Raw genomic sequence first — 25,615 nt, 5'->3', positions numbered from 1 at the left:
GTTCAACTAAGTCTGACAATATTCTTTGCAATTATCTTCACTGTAATAGTTGTTCAAAACATTGATTCTAGCATGTTTCTCCTTTGCTCTTCTGACTTCAGTGTTTGTGAAACTGTACTAGAAAATTTCCTCTTCAGGTGATGTCCCCCAATGTTAATAGTTGATTGTTAAGACCAAAGCAAGAGTGTTGTACAACACGCAGAACCAGAGAGAGCATGCTTACCTGCTCAGTTCCACTGTTCCTTCCATTGAAGCTTTCAGCTATTTTGCCTCACACCATCCGAGGGAACCATTAGAGTATTGGCTTTAGCCCTCACCCAAGGCAGTGGAAACGAGCATCTATTTGTGTTACAGCAAGACAATGTGATTTTAAGTACAGGTCCTTTTGTCATAGCAGTGGGTGCTGTATCAGGAGAGAACAAGAAAAGCTGAACACAAAGGTTGCTTGGGAGGGCCAGAAAATTGTGCAGCAGCCTCTGATGCACAAGTTTTATGCTTTGTGTGTTGTAATTCTGAAAATTAATGCTTCGTGTTTTATATCAGGCTGTTGTGGGCATGTAGTCGCTAAATTACAGTGATAAATTACCACTCTTCCTACTGATGTTATATAACCTTCTCCTAATTTTAGCACCACAAAAAAGAGAAAAAAAATGCAGTTTAATGGTTCCCCATGCTATGGAGTTTAGTGCAGATCTTTGAACTTTCCTATGGTCTAGGAAAGCTGGTATTTTAAGTAATATTTCATAGTTACAAAGGCGACCGTTACACCACTATGATGATTCTGCAGTGCTTTGCTCAGTGGAACACTAGCCTATTTACGGGGGAAAAAAATGTCCAAAGGATATCCAGACTTCTGTTCTCTGAAGAAGTGCTCGGTATGACACAGCATTAAGGGATAGAATCAACCTAATACATTCTCATTTTCAGAAACAGGAAAAAAGTCCTGAAATATGAAGCTATCCCCACTAGAAATGTTGTAAATCTCACAAAATATATAAGCTTTCCTCTTCAACATACATCAAAGGCATAAAACTTTTGAGATTAAAATATGTTTTTAATCTTGATTTGATGAGCAAAACTTTCACTGTAATATTTATTATGAGAGACTCTACTTGTGTTGCCTCTTCCCTTTGTTCTGTTTATATATGACTTCCTTTCTTCCAAAAAAAGTAGGAAGTATCACTTTCACAAAGCCGAAGGATATTGCAATGGTTTGTTCATTTAAGCTGAATCGTAGGCCCACGTGGCAGACACAAACTTTTCTTTTATTGTCCTGGGTCCCAGAGGAAGAGCAATGCTTTCTTATGGCTTCCCATCAATGCCTTTCATTTGTGGAGGAGTTTCAGTGGCTTATGCTGACTGTGCCAAGATCAAACAGGCAGGAAAACTGTGGTTTTGAGAAACTTAGCCAAGATCTTTGTTATTTTCTCAGAAGTTTTTCTTCTATAACCCTGTTTTTTAAGGACAATATTAGGACAATTACTCGTAGTGGCTGATATGGAAAAAAGCTCATTTCATCATTTTCTCTTTAAAATTTATGTATTTTCTTAGTTATTAGAAAAATTGTAGGCATGTACAAAGAAAATACTAACTATAATTGCAGTCTGTCTTTATTGCATTTGGAATCAATGGTATCCAAAATTAAGCTTTAAAAAATGTTGTGGCTGCTTGGTCCTGCAATTTGATCTATATTGGGACACTGTGCCTGCAGAGTTTTGCTGAAATCACCCACTTTTATTTTGTCTGGGCACAAAGGTCTGTCAAACAGATTTGATTATAGGATTTGACCTATTGGAGTCTTTTGTTTCAAGAGCAGTTTTGGTTTTGTTTTAGTTTGGGTTTTTTTCAACAGATTTTCTTAGCATTCTTCATCAAGTTTTCTTTTTTACATAGCTCTTAATAAACTTAAGTATTGGAAAGAGATGTGCAGACCACATCATCTTAACTGCAGCGATGGCATGTTTTGCCAGCAATACACAATTTTCATTGTGTTACTCATATAAAACCTCATGTTTGTCATACAAATTCAGTTTTTGTTGAAGGATTATTTTAATAAAATGAAAATGGCTTAAGTTTCTGAGGTAAAACACGTAGCATCTTTAGAGGTCAGATGTAGCTGAAACTTGAACAGCTGTACAACATGCATCCTAGATTGTTTTTAATTGTCTTCCCTTTCTCTAACAGCAGTAATTCTTGTTTATATTGTCAAGAACCTTTCCACTGAGCACAAGCGCACCATACTTTAAGGTCACATGCTTAACCCCACTGCACGGTTTCAATGTAAATGGACCCCCTTTGTTTTCATTAATGCGTGAGGGGTGGGTGCAAGGCAAGGCTGTTCACAAGGCTTAAATAACTTATTGTAGACGTGTCATGAAGAAAGCATATTTTGTCTCCATACCACAGTTGTTTAGCATTACTCTTGCGCATCCAACCAACAGCCAGTTTGGCAATGGATTTTTGTGTGTCATTTTGTTCTTTTGACCTGTGATTCTTTTTTTTCTTTCTTTTTTTTAACTGAGCTAATGGATTCACCTCAAATAATACAAAACGAAGAAGCTTTTTCCTCTTTACGTTCCTAATATCTTAAAAGTAGTAAACAAAGCTGGAACTGCTCTCTTCCATACAAAGCCCTTTACATAACAATTTACCAGTTGCTGTTTGTGTGTCGATGCAGAGGTTAAAATTAGTACTTTCTAAAAATGCCAAATTAAATTACTATGCTTAGTGCTTTTAATCAGTTTAAAAATGAACAAAATATAGCCTTTTAAAATGGTTTCAGGAGTTTGAAGTAAGTCTTGTGCTTTTCTACCTATATTCATTGATGTACGGAAGAAAAAAATACTGTTGAAATCTTACGAGTTATTTTGGTTTTGATTACCTACAATTGGCCCAGAGTCCCAAGATTTTGGGTGATTTCAGACCCAATGCTGATTGTAATCTGTGGCTGGCATCTGTAGTTGTTTTTGTAGGCCAAAAAAGTCGAAGTCATGCTCTTAAACTAAAGTGCTGCACTGTCAAAAATTGAGCCCTTTTTTTGGAATATCTCCATTCCAGGTGGTTTGCTTTTTTTAATATTTGGTCATAATTTTGGACCACGAATACAATTTGATTCATGTCTGGTTTTGAGATGTGTAGATTTATACCAGCACATGAAAAAGAGTATATGCATGTGGCTGTGATCCATCCAATGTGATGAATTTGATCCAGGAGGGTTCTCTGCAACAGTTTGTGTCCGTACCGAACGTATAAGCACTGAATGAACAAGGCAAGGGGAAATTACATCTCTGGAAGATGAAACAATAATATATGCTTATCAAAGCACAACACTGTTCTGAATAAGGCAAGCTGTATCTCTGTAGGAATAATACTTTGTTGGTTTTCAAACTATGTCAGTCAAGGTAGAAAAATATTTTTTGCTTGCCAAGTTGTAGTTGAGACAAAAATAGAGACTTTCCGGAGGTGAAAACCCTTCAGTGTGAACTTAAGTTCATAGTGTTTCACTGCTGTGTTTTAAAACCTAAATGTTGTGACAACAAGTTTTCACAAATTATTATTAAAATATTTTTTCTCATATTAACTGCTATGCTCTTAGGCCTTGGACACAGACATTTTGTCTTGGGTTTTAATTTTCCTACAATTAATCTAAACTTTCTGCGTTCTTTTTCATAGGTATTATATATAGAGCAACTTACTATATCTAGTGACCTATACAGTATGAGAATAACTGATTTGACTAGTCATAGAAGTTTAAAAAGGATAATATCTGCCAAACTTGTATTTAACAAGTAGTACAAAAAATGTCTTCCAGCATGAAGCCTTCTTGACAACAGAGTTGTTTATTAATATGAAAAAATAAACAAATATTGTTTAAAGGGGGTTCATATACCAATGGAAACATTTTAGCTTAGTTTTTCCTAGATGAATCTGAAGTTATCCCTGAAAATTGATTTGATATCTATAAAAAGATTGCATAATAACATCTTAAATAAAAAATTAGAAAGAAAAAAAATTTTAAAACCCACAAATTGCATAATCCAAATATTTAAGAGACACCAGCTTTTTATCAAATAACGTTTTCCTCTGTAAGAAGAACAATGTTTATATATGCACCACGTGAATAGTTTGGGGAATAGTTCCCGTTGACTGTATCTCTTATGTGTGGACTCTGAATGCTGTGAAGTGTGATCTGCCCTGCAGTGGCATGGTAAAGCAGAAAGTGAAGTAGATGCAGTAGCATTAAATAGAGCTTTGGAGCTCTAGTATAGCTCAGCATGATCTATCTGTAAAGGCAGAAGTTTTTATATGAGAGAACACAGGTCAAACCCCGCCTCCACAAATTGCTGGTTTTCATTTCTGCAGCAACCCAGAAGATCCAGAAGCTTGCTTGCTTACGTTAGTGGAGAACATCTCTGTTGTGGCATGTGCTCACAATGACTCTGTTAAGGATGCTAGGCCAGTTTATGTTAATACATCCTTGACATTGCTTTAACTTTTACTAGTGGATTAACTAGTCCTTCTCGAAGAGTGCAGAAGTGATTAGTCAGCCCACCTTTGACCTCTCTCTTAAGTTGGACTTTGCAGCTGAACTTGAGAACCCGTATCTTATTTCACGCACCTATAGAAGGAGGCAGTGAATGGTGAGGCAGGGCTGTGAATGTTGCAGTGCAGTGCAAGAGTGTGTTGTTACGGGGTGTCACAGAGTAATCGTGCTTTCTGTTTTCCAAATTGTATTGCCATAGGCTGTGAGCACATTATGCAATTGTCGTGTTTGTTGAATTGCCAGAATGTTCAGCATGTGACTTTTGTTGCAGAGGGTAATCAACGTGCATATATTCACAGTGATCTGTTGATCACATTCTTTGGTTATTTGCTGTTAGGCACATGAATCATGATACGAGTTTATTTTCTCTGATTGAATGCTGTGTCATTAATGAAAATTGTCTGTATAATGATTTTTGATGTAGTGAAGTTTTCCAATAGTTGTCCATTCAAGCTTTAAAGCCTTCCCAAGTATTCACCTGTAAATACTTGAATGTTCATGGAAAATGAGTATGACAAGTTGACAACATTTAGAACTTGATTAGACTTTAAATAAAAATATTTAACAGGTAGCAAATTTTAAAATTTTTTAAAATTTTCTTAACTGATATATATTACCCCTGAGCTACTTTCTTGTTCTTTCTTTGTGCATACTTTTGATTGTTGGGTTAATTAGTTGATAATCTTTAAAGGATGAAAAATGAACTTTTGATTTTCTTTCTCCTGGGGAGATACATTAATTACTGAGTTGAGAGTGAGAAACAAAAAGCAAAAATCCTTCCCGAAAATCAAAACAAAGTGAAAACAAACACATATGGGATATGAGGGAATATTAATAGAAGAGAAGTGGTACTTTGATAGCAGGGCTATGTTGATATTTGTCGCATCCATACAGCCATAACATTAGATCTCTCTTATGAAAGGAAGACATGGGCAGAATCTGAAGTCCAGGAAGTGCAGTGTATAGCATGGTCTTTTACTGGAACACGACTGTGTCAAAACAGAATAATCAATAACTGGCTATAGTTTGCATTAACAGGTTTATAAAGTGCAGGTGTTACAGATATATTGCGTTCAGAAGAAGAATAAATAACAAGAAATGTTACTGAGTGTTCCTGGCATGATGGAGGTAGGCAGCTGGATGTCACAAGAGGATGAGAACCTCTCTGGAAAATGACCTGTCCTCGGAAGGGGTGGAGGTCTGCCTACACGTACCATGGATAAATGCTCCAGCTCCATGGTGGCATACTGCAGTAAAGCCCTGGGGCTGAAGGTGTGCTGTCTGTGAATGGTTTGGGTTGGAAGGGACCTTAAAGATCATCCAGTTCCAACCCCCCTGCCATCAGCAGGGACACCTTCCACTAGACCTGGTTGCTCAAAGCCTCATCCAGCCTGGCCTTCAACACTTCCAGAGAGGAGCAGCCACAGCTTCTCTGGGCAGCCTGTTATGCCACCTGTTAGGTGGCATGTATGTGTATTACAGGGTTATGTAGCTTTATGCTCTGGTAAGTCAGGATGACCTGTGCAAAATTTTGTTCCTAAACATGCTTTGAATGCCAGAGAACTAATAAGTAATTGCCTGCCCCCCCCCGCCCAGCCTGCCCGAAAGAATCTATATTTACTGTAAGTCCTGCATCTGAAATAGTGACACTACATATTACAGGGTACTGTTTGGTGAGAGTTAAATCAGTAAACTTCTCCTTTGTCAGCCCCCCATTTTTTAAATTTGCTAGTACACTGCAGTTGTTCACACGTTTCCTGCACACCCTCAGTGGCAGGTCACTATCATTTGCATGGCCTATATACAAAGTGCCTAGCACATGTTTTTATGTAAAAATAGTTAGGTACTGTAATAAAACTGGAGGAGGGTAGAGCACTGAAATCAGATTGCCTACCTTTCAGTTGAGGAACAAGGATCATAGCTTGTAAAGAAATGTATTTCCAAATACTGTTGTAATCATCAGCCTCTAGTAGTGGGTGGTGGTGTCCTCCTTGGTGCTTGACAATGCCATATTTTAAATACATATAATATATCAGCTTCCTTTGCTCTACATTCTTTTTCTGTCCCTTTTGTGATGACAGCTAGTATTACTACTGCACTTACACAATTATAAGTTTTAAATCTACATAAAGGTTTGCCGGGGTGTCACTGGGGGTAATGGAGCTGTTACTTGAGGCAAATGTGACAAAACTTCATTTTTGAAACAACATGGTGAGAGTCCTGCTCTCACAGGGATATCCACAGACCTGGTGTGTTTATAGCACAATGAGGATGATAAAGGCATTGAAACCTTGAAGTCATTTGAAGATACGATTCAGCTGCATGTGGTTATATTGCCTACGTCCTAAATTGTCGTTCTGCTGTGGCACGCATCTTAGAGCATGCCCACAGGCACTTCTGGACATAAGTGGCTTGCTGCTTCATTTGATTGTGGCTTTCAGCTTCTTCATTCTGCAGTGTTTAATCCATTCTGTAACTTGACTTTCTGTGTTTTAAATTATTTCAATAAAACTAATGACATTGGGAATACATCCCAAATTATTGCACAGCTGTATTTGTACTAGACGTTGTGCTAGAAAGTGGTGTGGCTGAGGCCGTAAGTGGCTTGGTGCCAACAGATAGTGCCTTCAGTGATGAGAGGAAAACGATGTTCTAGGCTTTTCCATACTAAATAGATACTGAGATTTGCTTTTCAATGAAATCGCATGTAATTAAGCACTAAAAGAGTCACAAACAAAAATTCAATAGTGAATACAGAATCTAACACTCCTTGTGTACCATCTTTCTTCATATTTTGGGAATGTTTAAAAATAATTTTTCCTGTGACCGATAATGTTAAGTTTAATGATTCCAGTTTGTATTTTGAGTGCTCTGAGGACTGGGTGTCTAGTTTGGAGATTTTGGTACAAGTCTGTATCTGTAAATGTTTTAAGAGAAGCTCATATGTAGCTTAGCATATTAGGGCTTCAGTGTGAATTAGATGAGTCAAAGCAAAGCCTTACTTATGTATAGAATTATTTCATAGAATCAGTAAAATTATATGAGTATTTAATTCAAACTAGAGTTCATTTCAGTGTTTTGTGAGATGAAAACCATAGTTTTTTTTTCTCTCCTCCCTCCTGTCCTAAATTAGTCATAATATCTGATGATGTTAATTTTTATATGTGAAGAAAATTATACTCACCAGGTACTCTTTTGAGCTCTTTTGAACACATAAGATCATTTATAATATGATTCTTCAGTACTTATTAGAACTGCACATAACTGTTGATGCTGAAAATCCTGTCTGCTGGCGAAGTGAACTTGTGCAGGTTGTACGCAGCGTGATTCAGTATTGCAAATGTAAGCTGTCCAGAGCACACATTAGTGAAGTGAGTCTGGTATTGCATCTTAGCTCAACTGATTTCAGCAATAGTAAATAATCACTGAAGCATGCACTGCTGTGCAGTCCTTCAGAACTTAAGTGTTCAGCGTAACTACTGTTTGCATGTGACCAAAATGGGAAAAGGGAGGTGTACACAAAGGAGTGAATTATAACAAAGAACACTTTCTGCTTCAGTTCTTGTTCAGAAAACATATGTTCAGCCATGCAGGCAACAGTTGGGGTAAAGACACACTGTAGGTTTGGAAACAAAAGGCGTGTTCTTTTCTTGCATTCACAATGTTTTCAAACATATTCACTTGTTAGGGACTAGCCTGTCAGCTGGATCTCCTTGCAAGCGTGATTTCTTTTTCCTGACTTCTTTCAAAAGCTCTTTTCCCCCACAATGTTTTACACTTCATATAATCCACTATGCATGGTATGCCTGCTTCAGTCTTTGTGCTATTGATGATTCAGAGGTGGAGGGGCCATACTCTGGGAGAATGTGGCTAAAGGGTAACCTTTCACTCACCCATGCCTCTGAAGATACTAAGCCACTATATTTCACGTATCTCAAGTGGTTCAGTTGCTCTTTCTTGATGAGATGAGTTTTAGAACATTGCCAAACTGATTAGTGCAGCAAAAGTATTTTGGAAGTGTTGATCTTTATGCTTTTTTTTTTCCTTTGTAACTAAGTATTGAAAACCTTTGAGACCTATCATGACTGCATTGAAACATCCAGTAAAAGAGATTTTTTTTTTTTCTCCACTGGAAATTCATTCAGTTTTGGCATGCCAGAGTAACCAAAAATTACTTGGTTATTACTTCTGTTTGGATTCCTTTTTCCTAAATATATGACTCAAGACCCTAGAATAAATATGCTTATATAGGCATAAAAGTAATGGTTATTTCCAAATAAGCTCTGCCTGGTTTGATTTACGACCTTTCTAGCACATATAGCTATAAAATGTACTGCTATATCTCCACAGGTATAGTTAAATGATGTGACTTTCTAGTGTAGACAAGACCTAAAGTTTCTTTGGAAATGTCTTAAGTGATCTGTAGGTTTTTCTAGGTTGAACTACTCATCTATCAAGTCAGGTATTCATCCTTTGTTGTCAGCAGTGAATACCTCAAAGAGAGGCAGGACTCCCTACATTTTAATGCATGTAGACTTGTATATAGAGCTTAAGCATTTCTCTAAGCACTCTGCTCTATAATTGGGTTATCTACTTGCTTAGTTTAGAAGTGCACCATTGAATATAATGGTAAGGGAGAATACATAATCTTTGTGGCAACAGTTTCACACCAGAAACTTGAGCCTCCATTCCTTTTACCATACAAAAAACCCTAAAAATAATGTATCTTTCATTAAAATCTCCATTTGTCTGTTTTATTTAAATACAGACATAGTATATGACTCAGACAAACTGTTTTAATGTTGAAGTGCTCTATCAATAACCAGAACAGTTACGGAGTTTTATGTTGGCTTGTGGATTATTCATGTATTCTGTCAGTGTATTAATAGTGTTAGCTGAATTCAGTAGCCTGGGAAATTACCACTGGTGAATGTCCAATGATCGGGATTTCCCACATAAGGGCCTTCAGACCGTGAGGATCATTTAGACAACTAGAAAATCCACAGACAAGAAAGCTCCATGTAAATATTTTCTAATGGAAGGTGCCAGCAAATACATGCTTGCCAACATATGTCAAAACTGCCAGAAGATCTGTGAGGATGGGGATTAACTTTTTAGCACTGTCATCTTAAGAGCCTTGACAGGGAAACATTATTTAAACATTTTTCTTTGACTGCATATGACTGAAAAGATGTTAACGGTAGATAAAACTGATATAAAGCAGTTAATGATACTGACATATAATCCAAGTCTGCACCTTTTTCTTTTCATTGAGCTCTGTCAGACATCCTTGAGAATACTACAGCTTTAAAATAAATAGTCCTTCCTTCTCAAATGAAATTTGATGATTTGTCTCCAGTCTGATAAAAGAAAGCACACGCTAGTATATTGCTTCTTTTCAGGAATTTTTTGTTTTGTTTTATAGGCTCCTTAAAAGTAAATTATGTTTTAGATGTTGCAGTGACTTTTCCGACTCTCAGGAAGAAAACAGTTAATAACAATTTCTTTCCTTTCAGCTCCCATGGGCCTACCTTCATCGTACAGTTTGCATATAACAGCTAGTAAGAGTAGAATGTACTGAACCTTAAACAAATCTATTAGGATCACCATGGCAAGAAACTGGGAAAATGGCAGGAAAAACGAACAATGATTTTGTAAACCCTCCAAAGGTCAGAAAAAGGCTTTCAGTAAGTATGCAGAGGCTAGAAATCAAATCCCATTTCCTATCATAAGAAACCAGTTGTTTTAGCAGCAGTGGTTAATGTACTGTATGTGAAAGATTTAAGACTAGTTGGAAAGCTTTGCTTCTGTTTTATTAGGCTGCTATTGAAAAGCCAACAGCATAACTTCAACTAGGTGCTTTGAGATTTCTTAATGGGCTGTCAAGGGCAAGACACCAGGTCTGTGCTATACTAGCTCTTTCCTGTACATTAAAACAACAGGGGCCAAATGATCATATACAGAAGTATGAATTACTTGATGCTTTCTCTGTTCCATATGGTCAGCCATGTCTTTGGCAATTAATCATGTACAGAATCAGTTGAGTGCTCTCTGAAGCATTGAAGTCAGCATTTAGTTGTACCTGTGCCAGTGGGGGCAGTGGGGGTTGCGAGCGTAAAATAGCAGGATGAAGAGCTGCTGGCGCCGAAGCCAGAGCAGCTGGCTTCTATAAACAACACTTTTTTTCCTCTTTACCTTTTTCTTTTTTTTTTTACTTTCTTTGACAAACATGAACCATTTTTCAATATCATCCAAAACATGAGGGTTGCTGAGTGAAACTGTGATATCTGGCATAGTGGATTAATAAACAAAAGGCAGGGAATTGGGTTTAATGTGCCCAAATTACTGGGTGATAACTTAAACCATACTGTTTCCATTGTATCAATGGAAATGGGTGCATTTGCTCATATTTTAAGTAAAAATTTTAAAAGTAAAGAAGAAATGAACAGTGGTTTGTAAGCAATTACTAGCTATTTATCACATAGAAGTTATGACATGTTAAATTAACATGGCTTAATAGATATCAGCTTTGGTGGGGTTTTTTTCCCCCTCTAAAAGGTACAGTGTTCTAGTTTTACAGAATTTCATCAGGACACTTTTTGCACTAAGAGCAAAATAAAGTCACAGAAATAACAAGGAAGATACAAAATGGCATTTAAAATTCTCACCCTGCTTTCAGATTTTATAATTTATGTTTTTCCTTTCTGTATTAGTTACTGATTATTGAGAGATGGCTGCTATGTTTAAGTAGAAGTGGTTAGTAAAGATTCAGAAGCTTATCCTATTTAAACTGGTGATGAGTAAATTAAATCTGAACTCAGAGTTAAAAATCTGATTTGTTGACCCAGTAAAGTGGGACAAAGAGACAAACTGTCCCAAGTGCCACTTTAGTTCAGACTGGAGGCTAATTTGTTTGACAGAATACTGGGCTTCGTGTCTCCAGCTATACAATGTTTCTAACCTTAAGTCTGGCTCCTTGAGAGGTCTATATTGGAGGAAGGAAAATCTAGCTTTAAAAGACTAAAAGTGTACTACGGGTGTGAGTTTTGGAGTGTTTAGCAGTTGCTTTGTGTCTGTGTGTGTGTGTGTTTGTAAGCATGTCGTGGTATTCACTCGGGATACATACAGTTAAGTGGGGTAGTGGCATATTGATGTTGACACATACCTTCTCCTGCTGTGTATCTAAAAAAAACCTATTATTGTAATCCTGTTACAATACCTGGGTTAGCTTTGTTAAGACTCATAAAAGGTGTCTAATTTTGAGTGTGTATCCTGGGTGAATAGTAAGACTTGGTTATAACAGTTTCTATTCAGTCCCGTGGCACTGATACATTTTGTCAGTGGGAATGAGAGGAATATGATACTGGTCTCTTAAAATCTTACCTTGGTACCTTTCTTTCTGACGTAAGAGAAGAAGCTGTGATGGCTGTTGCCTGATATGCCAGTAGAGCACTAGATTTAGGTCTGCTGGCGCACCAGGAGGCAGGTAAAGGGTGTAAAGTGCTAAATACTTGAACATAGAAGGCTGGATTAGCAACAGCTACATACAGATATATATATATATATGTGTATGTGTGTGTGTGTGTATATAGCTTTGGGCTTTTCTGAGAGGTGAGTTGTGTGTTTGTTTTTAAGACCATGCCATTTGGGATTTACAAGGAAATGCCCTAAATACATTAATAGGAGAATTGGGGAAGATTTACTGAAAAATATTAACAGTGCTACTTATTAGAGACATGCTGGCCAATGAGACAAGAAGTTGCTTCCCTCAAGTGATAAGCAATTTGTGTAATCTCCTTGCTTAGGTTGTCCAGGATATGTTTTTGCCAGCTCAGGAAGCAGAAGAAAGAAAGTTTCAACAATTTGTAAACATTACCACCCTCAAGAATCTCTGTGAACACAAGGATGAGATAAGACAGGCTTTAGGGCTGGTTACATTGTTTATTTATTCTACTGTCCTGTGGTCCCAAGCTGCTGAAAAACACCGAGTCAGTGTTGAGTCCAGTTCAGAAATGTGAAGGCTTCACTCAGCGTTGGGCAAAGGGGGCCTCTGCAGACAATTATCTGTCATTTAAGAACATTAAAAGAATTGAGACACAAGGTCAGATTTTCTTTGATGGGATGTGCAACTGTAGTGATGTTCAAAAGAAGGTCATTCCTGCCCTTAGAGCAGGGGTGGTATCGCCTGGGTTTCTGATGGATTTTTATCAGTGTTGATGTGAGGAAATGGCTTTCCCAGCTGATAACATCTTTGACCGAGTTTCTTGAACCCTTGACCTTTATCAGTCAAGGTATATATTGAATCCCCTTGTTAAAAATAAATCCCAAAACAAGTTACATGGAAAAGAAAACTTTCAAAGGAACGTGTTTTATAATACTAATTTACCCAGAATGCTGCTTTATTTGTTACAATTTGGGATTTTTATCGAGATGATAAGAAAAACAAGTTATTAAGAAATGCCTGTATAAAAGCTACATATCAAGCCCTGCACTTGCATTCCAGGTAACCTTACTGCCCTCAGCACTCTTAGAAAACAAGTAAATCAGTTAAATTGCTATATATTGTTACTGTATGTTGCTTAATAGTACTATTTCACCCTCCAGGTAGCTGCAGCTGCCTCACAGGGCTCAGTAAAGAGGCATTTATGATGTCAGTGTCAAACTATGAGTTTGACTTGAACTATGTACATCACCACATAAATGAAGAAAACTGGAGCTATATAATTGTTCTCTCAGTAAAAATTAAATTATGTTCCAGAATTATGATGTTCCTGTAGATGGAGGGGACTTTAGGTAGTAGAACTCAGTAGCAAAGCTGCAATTTGGCCAGGCCATCAGAATTCATTGTTAATACTTGGAGAAGTGGTCACTCGTCTTCTCTGACTGATAATACTCTAATAACATCATTTTTTCATCAGATTTTAACTGAAAATTATTCAGGAACTATGCTCAATGCTTTGGGAATCACTTATTTAGGGGATCTTGATGTTTGTTGCCTGCAAATAACTATACTTTCAGCTTTGTGAGGCAAAGCATCATTGAACTTGGGGCTTTTCTGCAGTCTTGGAAGGAAGTAGACTTCTACACCATCACCAGTGGATTTCCATAACTCCTTGTGATTAGTAAGGCCATCCCTGGATTCTGAAAGGGAAATCTTGGTGTACTGTGACCTAGCTGTATGGCTAGCATGAGATCATCCTCTAAGACAGAGATAAACCTTAGTTATTGTGCTGTGTCAAGTCTTGCAGGTGGTGAATATAGAAGTTAAAGTCTTTATATTAAGTATATTTATTCTGAATGACAAGGAGTGTTAATTTACATTAATTAAAGAATGTACAACTTTTCATCTCATGTGAGTATGTTCCCACATGCTGAAGTCCTCTATCAAATCCTGCTTTAAACTGTGCAGCTGCTGAAAGTGAGGCTGTAAGATCAGGATTGTTGAAGTTGGCGGATATTAGAGCTTGTGGAAAAGATGTTGTAGGTCAGCACAAGGGAAACTCATGTCAGGGAATCCTTATCTGAAAATGCTCTCTGGCTTTTTGTTTGCTTTGTAATGTCAAAGCAGGGTCAAGAATGTGATCTGTATAGACAGAGTTTTGAACATTCTGGGGTTTTTTACAAGAAAATGTTCTTTTTGATGTTTAAGTCCCATAAGACAGGGTAATGCCTTTTGGTAGGCCGGCTGATAGAGCTGGGGAGTGGGGAGGAAGATGCTTTTTGCTCTTTGTCATCTGATGTCAGTGTAAGAAAATTACTTTCTGTCTCCATGAACCCCATCATGCTTGTCTCTTGGAACTACTGTGGCAGAAACAATGTTACCATTACTTAATGTAGCTTCAGTGTATAATCTGCATATTATTCTTTCTTGTGGAAAAAAAACCTGTCAGACCAAGGATAGATCTTCCTGTTTTCACAAACTGAAGATAATAACAACCATTTATCTGACAGAATCCTCAGAGGAATTTTACGGGGTCTACATTTGTGCAGGGCAGAATGTAATGTGTATGGGATATTAAGGAGGAGGCAATATGCCATGTCTTTTTGTCATGTTATTCCTATAAGGGAGGCCATCCTGGAAGTAGGAATTACAGCTCTTAGTGGTGTTTGAGTTGTTTTCAAACTCACTTCTACAACTGCTCAGGTTAGAAATACCTTTTTTGCCTCCTTTTCCGTGGGAAAAAAAAAAAAAAAAAAAAAAAGAAAAGATTTATGCAAGTATTCTTTCCATTCAGTCATCCTTCCCAGATGCATTTAGGTACTTTGATACGTTTGCAGAACATGTGACTGAAGGTTAGAAGAGCAAAAATAATAAAGTGCCTATCAGTGGCTGGTTAAGGTGAAAAAGGCAGATATAATATATTCTCTGAAGGTAAAGCCTCTAGGTCTCTGTTGTGGTTGCAGGGCTGCACATCGAGTCAGCACAAGCGCACTGGCTGACATACATGTTAGTAGCATGAGCATCAGCACATGCCGTTTCTTTTCTAAGCAGGCATGGGGAAGCATAGAAGAAAGAAAAGGACAAAACAGTGGGGGATTAGTAGTTGAAGGCAGAGATGGGGTAGGGGAGTTAAATTAGCTTGCTGGGTGGATGAAGGACAGTGAGATCATCTGCAGTTTCATTGCATCAACATTAACTGTCGACACAACATTTGGGAGAGCCAGTAACTTTTGTTCTGCAGAGACTGAGTGTCCTCCTACTCCATAGGTGACTTAAGTCCATTGTGTGCATATATATATATATATAAAATTCCAGAAATTTAAAAAGATAGGGTTTTACTACTTATTTACTTAAAATATTTCATTATAAAGAGAGCATGGGGACATCATCAGAAATTCCTTTCAGAAGATACAATGCAAACAGTTGTTTTCTTCTTTAGCTTCACCAAGGATCAAAGGGGAGGGGGAAATCCCCCAAATGAATGCTGTATTAAGGGAAACATTTCTGATATGACTTGAAACAAGAAAATATTTAGAAAAGAAAATAATGATGTCTCAAGAAAATGAGAGCTAGAATGCACAATGTCTTGTTGTGTTACTTAAGGCAATGAGATTTTAAGGTTTACCCTATGTGCCATGTATATTGATTAAATACCAAATATATGGTGGCCATTTCTAACCATCATTTACTTTATTGATTTGTAGGCAGTGGAACTGTAATAAAAAAAGCTATTGATTTACTGTCCTTATTTGCTTATGGGCTTTTTATTAATTTTACACATTGTTTCCTATTTCTAGATTATAACTTTTATGTGTTTTTTCTCTTTAAGACAAGCCTGGTCCTCTCTGAAGTTGGAAAAGAGGAACAAATTGAGGAACAAAGGAATGAAACCATCAGCTGCTTCTTGCTAGTTCTTACCGAGCGACAAAAGCTGCGTAAAGAATGGACAGCAAGGTAAGAAAATTTTGAAAAAAAATAATAAAATAATAAAATTAGAAACAAATATATCAAATATACTTTTATAAATCCCCTTGGGAGAAAGTCAAGTTGACATTAAAAAAAAAAAATCTAAATTTTTACTGCTCAAATAGTATTTTTCCTTGACTGGAATAGTCAATGTCTCTGCCTCTGATTTCAGAGTTACTTTGTAGGGTAGAATGCTCCCTTATATGCTGTCTATTGATAACAGCTTGATGGGCAGCTTACTTGAGGATTGGTACCACCTCAAGTGCCATAAGGTTTTCCTTGTATCGCTGACAATATGAGCAATACCCCTTGCTGGTGCCATGCTAATAGATGCCCTTCTTGTCTGCTTTCTCCATGATCCTCACATTTTCTCATCATATCCTACCAGTATTAACTGGGTTGTGTTGGGTGAGATTGGCATAAATGTGCTGGAGTTCATATCATGTGACTTTTTTATTAGATGTGAGTTCTTAAATTGAAGCCATTGCAATAAGTCATGTGATGTTGATAACAATTTTTAAAAATTGTTTATGCTTTTATTTGAAAAAGTTTATGTGGCTGGAATGTCATCAGATGAATGCATTTTAGAAACTACAGATGCATCGTACCTCTAGTTCATTCAGAAATACGTGAATTCAAAAAAGGTGATTTATACCATATGCCAACTTGTGTTCTTCTCTTTAGCTGCTTTTTTCACATCTGTTTCTAAAATTTGATGATTTATACTCATTTAATAGTCTTTTTTTCTTATTTATGATATTTCAATAAAATATCCAACCGTCTATGAAATTTTTCTATCAAATGTACAACTTTCCTTTAAAACCAAGAGATATCTTGTGCTTACGATTAAATACAGTTTTTAGTCAAAAGTGTTTTTTAAATGAGATTTTGTTAATCAAAATTAGCACCTAATTAGCATGATTTTTTTACCTGCACTAAGCATTCCAGTTAAGGGTGTTCTCCAGTATTTTGTTGGTGTATAATTTTGGTAAGTTCCTGAAAATTCTATGAGATTGACTTCGAAAAATTAATTGTAGATAATGGATCTGACACTCGAGTGTCTTTCCTGTTACAAATAATTACGGTGAGTGGACTTGAAACATTTTAGAAGCTTTAGATAAGAATTAAACACTGTTACATAGTGACAATTATTATACAAATCAGAGGCTGTCTTTTACAAGTTCACATTCTTATGAGCATGGAATGTCTGTACACTAATCAGTTAAGATCTCAGAGTGGAAAAGAGCTTGGTAAGGTGGGCCTACGATATTGTTTGTATTATTATGTTGGTATTGTTTCTTCCTATTTGAGGAATTTAAGGGATTTTTATGAGGGGATTTTTTTGCCTTCCATCACTGCGCTTACTAAATAATGCCAATGGTTTGACTACATCAGAAACAGAGGAAATCACTTAAGGCTTTTCCTTGGGACACATGCATCTTTTTTGCATGTTTCTGGGCTCTACTTGCTACTCACAAGGTAATGAGAGGCTGGAGCCAGTCTTGCAGTTGTAGACATAGTCTAGTCTCAGACACAGAAATGCCAAAGTTCTTGGGTGGGGGTGGGGAGAGGCACAAGCAGACAAAGTGCAGACTTCCTTAAAACTAAACACCTGAAAGAAAATTTCAAGAGCATTGTGCCTTGAAAGTTCTGAAAGAAAGTGTCCTTTGAGTATTAAATGTCCATAATCCTTTTTCTTTCCATTTGATGTTTCCCATTCCAGTGACCTATCTGAGAGTCTCATCCATATGATCTGCATAAACAGACTGTTACCATACACCTCACTTTACTTCATCAAAGCTTCAGCTAGATGTCTGGGATGAAGCACTGACTGTGGTAGCCATCAAGCATACGGTGGTGAAAGTTATAAAACGTCCGCCGTGGTACTAGCAGGGCTGCCCATGTTTTAGAGATCAGTCTATTGTGTACTTTGGAATTACATGAGAAAAATGTGCTTGGACAGGAAATAATTAGCACTTGTCAAAGGGCAGGCAATAGGTTACAGTATTTTACTTTCAACAGGCTATCAGGGGATCAACTAGATTAGATAATAGAATTTTTTTCCTGTGGAAGTTAAATACAGATGACTCTAATTACCTTACATTGTGCATTAGAGAGCACATTATGAACAGTACAACTTCAAGAAATTTAGGTCAGTGAAGGGAAGGCAGCTGGGAAAAACTTTACTCTGCACTTAGTCTTTGTAGAGTTATGCAGGCATTCTGTTCTTTCATGGGTTTTATTTGTGTCATTGACACTTTATACATGCTGGGAACTGTTAATACAAACGGATTAAACTTTCAGAAATTTAACCTGTTTTTGGAGAAAGGTATGTGACCTGTTTTCATATGTATATGTATCTACTTGCTTAATGCATATCCTTGCATTATTTGCTTGAAGGTACCACTGTTTGTGCATATTAACCAACTGAAATTACTCTTCAGGTTTTTATTTCAGCTTCGTAGTCCAAAACACGGGGTAGTGCACTTAGTGTTATGGCTCGCCATTTCGTATCCTTTTTGACTCAAAGATGTCATCAGTGTCTTAAGTATCTGAGCAGGTCTTCTAGGGATTCAAGTTGTTCTATGTTGAGTGATAGCGATCCAAATTACTTCAGGTAGGACTCAATGAATGTCCTCTAAGTGTTAAGAGAAATGGTCCAGAGTTTCTAAAGCCCCAGATTTGTTTATACTACTTGATAGTGCCTGATGGACAGGTTGTTATAGCTGTTAAAGAGCTGCTCTAGCCCTTTGAACTGACCTCTTCTTGACCTCTGCTTATAGCAGGTCACTGCTCAGCTTATGAATTTAGGGGAACCTTAGATTCTACTGTAACAAATGGAGGGTAAAGGGAACAGCTGTGATTTTTGGACTAACCATGCAAACCTGTGTAGACTTTTTAGGGTCACTGTATGATAATGAAAATTGTTACCAAATTATATGGAAATTTAACAGCAATAGTGGGAAAGAGAGGGTGGAGTCTAATGTATTGGGTTTGATAAATGAAGTGTGAAGTTACCCATCTGGCTCTGGACAGCCCTCTTTTTCTCTACGAAGGGGAAACATTTAAAAATAACCATGGTACATCTAGAATCAATGACCCATACAGAGAGCTGGAATAGATCAAGATTTAATGGTGACTGTGGAAGAAATTATCATTTGAAAAGTGAGACAAAGGATGAAAAAGTACAGTTCAATATCTGCACCTGATTCATTTTCAAAAAAGACCTTAATATTTTTAGCCCGTTGATGATGCTATTGACATTTTTTATTTTACTTTTTAAGTGGAACCAGAAAAGTTGTGTTATCATAAAGAAACAGTTTGACCAAAGGAAAAAAAGTACTTGCATTTCAAGATAGAATATTGCATTTTTCCTGAACAGAAAATGCTCAAAGGAACTGGACAGTATAGTTCAACTGAAATTATATCTCTTATTTCTCCTAATAGAACTCGTATTATGTTGTAATATTTGTCTTTAATGCTTGCCTGACATACTACGCTTAAATGCTAGTATTTTTTTGCTATATTTTTCATATAGATACATTTATTACCAAGCTAATTTGTCATCAAGAAATCAACAGATTAATTTAAGGAATAATGTTTAACTGAATTGAAAATATTAACTGCTGTGAAAAACGTGATTAGTTAAACCATTGCTAAAATAAGTCTTTTTAATGCAAAAATTTTATTAGTCCAAAATGGTTTTATTATGACGCAGACTCTGCTATTTCCCTGAGTGAAATTGCATCATTTCTCTTAGGGGAATTCAGCCAGGTAATGGAAAGTGTAAAGTTTTGGGAAAAGACATAATGAAGTGGAACGTTTGATAGGAAAAATTAAAATTATTTGTCATGGTTGTACTTTAATAGTTGTGTTAATTCTGAAATCTTAAGTTCTTTCTAAATCATCATGTAATGACAAATTGACATAGTGAAAACAGAATAAACATTCAATAAATAATTTGGACCAAAGTAAACACAAAATTCTTCTGGTTGGTGAAATAAACAGAAGAAAAGTGTTAATTGATTATATCTTCTGAGAATCAATAACTTAAAACTTTGGTTCATTGAAATAACACAATGAAAAAAATATATTTTATGAGGTCACTCTACAACAGATAGTGTTTGGTAGATCAGATCACTGTGTATTTTTAGAATTGTTACATTCTTCAGTGTTTGCACAACACTTGAAAAAGAACCTCTTACTCCTGGCAAATTGGGTAAGTTTCACGTTTCAAGTCAAACTTGCGCTCCAATTCCCTGGCATTTTCTGCCTTTGTCAAATCCTTTCTTAGATCTACAAGTTTGACTTTGCAATGTAAAGGTGTGTATTTTTTTCTAGTTACAGTGTATGATTATCATACTGCTGAGATAATCTTACCTCTCAGTAGTGAAATCTGGATTATTATGTGGATATTTATATAGGAATTTAAATTATAACTGCATAGTCTGACAATTGAGTCCTAATCTGTGATAATGCTGTTCGGTTCTATAATAAGAACCATGAAGAATATGAAAGTGGAATCCTAAAATAGGATGCATGTTAAATGAGACAAAAACAGGAAGATTTTTATATATTTTATTTTTTATTTTGAAGAAGTTAATTTTTCTTATGCCTTACCTCTTTATACCTTGAAATTTTAGATCATATCTAAGAAGGTAACTGAGGCAGATTTTACTCTTTTTAGCTCCAGTCAGAGAAAGTGATGTTGACATAAAGAAGGAACATACGTCGTTCTGTAACAGGAGGTTAAGAAGTTAGCATGGGCTTTGGGGAAACTGGAGCAGTTTTTTTTCCTTCTGTCACAGACTTGGTGTATATTTTTCAGGAACTCACTAAATGCTAGTTTTTAAATGAAATGTGGTAATACTGGTTGAAAGACTCATTGACAAATACTGAAATTTTTTACATTCTCGAAGGCCTGCCAAGATGATAAATATATGAAATATTGTAAACTCTTCAAAAACTACTGCAGTGGGAGCTACACTAGTTCCAAAGATTTAACAGACAAATTGCAGAGGTATTAAAGTCTGACAAAGAGTGGGGGGAAGTATTTGGGTTGTTTAAAACTTTTGTGGTTGTTTTGTGGAACATTAGAATGACAATATTGTTATTTTTCATGCTGAAGAATCCAGCATCCATGTTTCTGAAATTAGTGAGGATCTCAGTACACACAGCTGCGTGATTTCCAGTGGGCTTTTTGTAACAGTTGCCCTCTCTGGACAATATGTCTATCAGCTGGAATAGATACTCAATATGTTAACAAGTATAGACAAAAATTTTGATTCATCATTTTGGAAATCATAGGGAGGAAAAAAAATATTATATTTGGATTCTCTGATACTCATATTTTGTGTGTGTACATGTATATGCTCTTTGAAAGAAGAAAATGAAGCTGTTCAGCACGCGGTATGTAACCTAAAACAGTTCTTCAGAAAGTAACCATACAGTGTGATGTAGATGGGAATGCTGAACACTGTATGTTAATCAGGAAGATGCTTTCGGGCAGCCTGAAAACCAACCTTGCAGCTTTCAAATGAATGGAGAAAACTGTGTGCCTTCAATGAAGTTGTCAGGTCTCCTGCTGTAGTTATGCTTAGACATCAGCTGCCTTGACTGACCTTTGACTTTTCTCCGGTTGCTTATTACCAGACTTCTTTTGCTTCTCCTGACCCTCCCTGTTTTCCTCTTCTGTCTTTCACCTGTGTTTCTTGTGTTGAGGAGTCTTTGAAGCAGCCAAGCTTGGCGTCAATAGGTACAAGTACTCTGTGGAACAATGGCAATACTGCTTGATTAAATGCTGCTGGTTAACCACTGCTTCTATTTCCTTTGAAACTGTCTTGACCCTTTACCCTTGAAAAGACTTTATGTTTACAAGCTCTGGCTACTTACAGAAAATGTTACTTCGTACCTTGTGATGTCACTATACACACAGCAAATATGGTGTAAAAAATGTTATTTGAGACTTAAATGTTATTAGAGACTTAAAACAAATGGTATTATAGGGCAGTCCAGTAAAAGTCGCAGAACTTCAGCTCTGTGTGTGGCTTTTGTGTGTGGCAGACTTTTTAATTAGGCACTTTGTAGGGATTATTTATTCTGAGGGTTTACTTTATCATTTTAGTTTAGTTTTAATGCTCTACTTCTGAAAAACAGAGAGATGCATCATGCCATACCCAAATAACTACTAAATCAAAATTCTTTGGCATTTCCCATTTTTTATTTCATGCTTTTCTTCTTGTTGTGTTAGATGGATTTTTCAAAAGATTATTCAGTGACACTTATAACGAGTTTTCTGCCTCTATCAGAGTGCATTTGATGATTTTTTTATTTTTTTTTTGTAGCTAAATTTGTTAGAAGTTTGGGTTTTTTTTTTCATCTGGACAGGCTTTTAAAATCTGTATGGGTCACATTTCCTTATTTATGTAAGCTTTCATGATTGCAGTATGAGAAAGATATTTAGTGTTGTTTTTCCAGTGGTTTGACAGTGATTTGCTCACTACCACTAGGAGATCTGAATGCTGGAAATTGAGATTATTGCATTTCCAGGCTGCAGGATACTGGAGATTGAATAGATCATAGAGGTGACAAATTTATAATCTGTGGGGACAAAGTGTTAGCCACATCATCAGACAGTTGAACCACAAAGTAGCATTAGCATCAGCTGTCATCGTTCCTGTAAGAGAGAACAGTGTCTGCCAGAGGCAAGGGAAAAGGAGAAAAGCCAGGAGAATTCAGTGTGGTGTGCAGTGCTCTGTAGCTGCCCATATTAGCTAAAGACCTGGTGTTATAAAATAGGGATAAAGTGTGACTAGTCTAGAGAATGAGAAATTATCATAGATTTATTTTGCATTATCCACTGAGGTTTTTCTTCTGCAATATCAATCCATACTTTCCTTTGCGTTCAGCAAAATGCACTTAACGTCATAGTATGTAACATGTCCATAATACTGATCACAAACTTAGTATGAACTAAAACTTTGTCTAAAACTAAACATTTCAAATTAAACAAGTCTAAAGGTAGAATTCTCTCTTCTGTAAAATAATAGAAGCCTTATCCAAACAGGACTTTATTGTTGTTAGTACCATTATTGTCACAGCTTTATCATCACAGCTTTATCTGTCCTAAAGCTGAATTAAATAAATTTAATTTGGAGGATCTGTGTTAAATAATCTGTATATATTACCAATACAGAAAAAGCTGAGGGTAACATAAAGGGTTTTCCCAACCAAGTGGTGTGCTTATCATGCCATAGCACAGGGAATGGGGGAACAGATGCTTACCCAAGTTCATGACTTAAGTCTTAGATGCTGTCAGCCTTATGTTATTGACGTTTTTCCACATATATAGAACTTGATGGATCCAGGGATTGGTAATGAAATACAAAGCCTTTTGTTTTCAGGTCAGTGGTTCAAATATGGTTCAGGTAGATAGTGCCAAAGATTATTCCCATTGGGTATCTGTGTTTGATGGCCTATGTAAAATGCATTGGTTCTCCAGTGCTAGTAGGCAGGTGTGTATATCACATGGAGCAACTGTTACAGCTGACACTAATTGGTACCCTTGCTGGCATTTTTGGAGCAGCCAAAAATTGAATGGATGTAGAAACTGAGCAAGATGCTGTCAGTGCTCTAAGCAGTCTCGACCATGGTTGTGAGGGAGTAATAAGCCAATGAATATCATGGTTGGCTGTGGGCAGAAGGAAGGATGTCAGTCTGTTGCATTGCTCGACAGTTTGCTTGCACTAGAAGTTATTGTAACTTACACAGATCATCGTATGCTGGTGGGCAAGCCATGGTACATTACTGGATGATGTCAACAGCATTGGACAAGAGGGAAGTGCAGTCCACTGGGAGGTCCAAGAATGGGTTGGAGGTGTATCAACTAATCAGAGAAACTAAAATGAACTGGAGAATAGAATTAGATTTACTTGCTTATTTTCACTACTGATGAGATCTCTTGGACATCTTAGGTTAATTTGACTATATTATTTGTGCTGTTTATTTTATCTGAATTTTCAATTCTTAATATGTCACTGCTGTGAAAATGATGAACTGTGATGAATAAAATAGCTAAAAAAGGAAGCTGACATTTCTTATGCTTAAGATGTTCTGTAAAATCAGAGAACTTGGGAACATAGCATGCATTGTTTGAATATTCTTTATCTTAATTTGGTGAATGACAGCAGCCCCAAATGAGAATAGTGCTTAAAGCATATGTAGTAGTAGCAGAAGAAAGTCCTACTATAACTTACTTGAGTATCTTAGCCAGCTGAGAACATTTCTGGAGGTATGCAACACCCCAACTTATTGGTAATTCACAATAGTCATTTATATTTCCATATTGCTGTACTCTAGAGATTATCTAGCTCTCAAAATGCAGAGTTTGTGGGAGAAGCGAAGGAAAGGATATTGAGTATTAAAGTAAAAGCAGCAATACTAGGAGAAAAGAGTATTCTGCTGGAAAAGGAGAGTTCTGAGAATTTTAAGAGCTACTAATAAGAGGGTGTTCCACACTTTCTACAAGGATAAGCTGATCTATCAATTAAATTATGCCTGTGGATGTGCTGGAGTTTAGCTCCAAATTATGCTGGAGGGCATTTTTTGTACAACTTCAGACAATAGTCTTAAAAATTTTGCCAGTTATTTTTGAGCAAGTTGACATTTTCTCATTTTTATTTGTTCCTATTTAGTAATGTTAACATTTGATCTTTCTGAGTTCTGAAAAATATTCTTACTGGAATCATTTTTGACCACCTAGTAAAGGTGGTTTTGAACAAGTGAGGTGTAAGGTAATCAGTGTATCCACTCTGGCACAGATGACTTGGTAGCTGTACAACATGTTTATTTTAAGGCATATCAGGTCTAATTATTTTATCTTAGGCCATCCTGAAAGCTTTTTAGGTATTTGCCCTTCTTTTAATATTTGAAGATATGGATAATCCCAAAATCCAGATGTGAGTGTTAGGGAGGAGAGGGAGGTTGGAGGAGGGGAAAGGAGAGTGAGTAAAAGGATTTGAGAGGGAAGAGGGTGGGTGCAATGTTGAAGGTTTTTAACTGCTTGGCTTGCCTGTAGGTGACACTGTTGCATCATTTATCTGTACATTCTCACGTATCTTGTCCAGGGACAAAAAAAAAAAAAAAAGTTTCATTAAAATAATTTGAGAGAGATTCAAATAATTACATTACACTAATGATTCCTTAAGCCTTGGCTAGAGAGTAGGGTCTCAGATACAGGTAGATGAATTGCATGTTCTCCTTCCCAAAGATGGCAGCAGTTTATAATATTATTTCTGATTATCTAGCTCAGTAGCATTGCATCTTCAGTTCAGTATTCCCTTGACAGGCAGGATGCTAAAAGGATTGCTCTGCATGTTTCTAAAGACTAATGTAATAAACCAAGATGATAATACACTGATGAAAAAAAAAATCTTAATTTGCTGCTAAGTTATGACAATATAAAGTTAAAATGTTTTTCTTTGCCCAAGTCATTTAAATTAATAATGTGTGCCATTAAGTGAAATCTCACAGAGGATTTTTTTCTTCTTTGCCATTAAGTGTGCTGGCTACAGAGAAAATGAAATATTCTATGAGGCTTGAGCAATCATCTATCTCTAAGCTACAGTGTGCCTGCTGCCAGATGTTCAGGTGCTGGTGCTGCTGCT

The 25,615-nt window shown here is 36.6% G+C and overlaps 1 protein-coding gene across 1 annotated transcript in view; it reads left to right on the top strand.

Annotated features, from left to right (window-relative positions):
- FTO (FTO alpha-ketoglutarate dependent dioxygenase) overlaps positions 1-25,615 on the top strand; it is a gene marked incomplete at its 5' end in the record, with an annotated part of 193,028 nt that overhangs the window by 48,419 nt on the left and 118,994 nt on the right. Inside the window, one exon of the mRNA XM_029085605.1 lies at positions 15,814-15,938. Within this exon, the coding sequence (XP_028941438.1) occupies positions 15,814-15,938 (125 nt within the window). The remainder of the gene's footprint in view (positions 1-15,813; positions 15,939-25,615) is intronic.

This window comes from Antrostomus carolinensis, unplaced genomic scaffold (assembly GCF_000700745.2).
Source record: "Antrostomus carolinensis isolate BGI_N321 unplaced genomic scaffold, ASM70074v2 scaffold42196, whole genome shotgun sequence".
NCBI lineage: Eukaryota > Metazoa > Chordata > Aves > Caprimulgiformes > Caprimulgidae > Antrostomus > Antrostomus carolinensis.
This window is presented reverse-complemented; position numbering and strand designations above follow the sequence as displayed.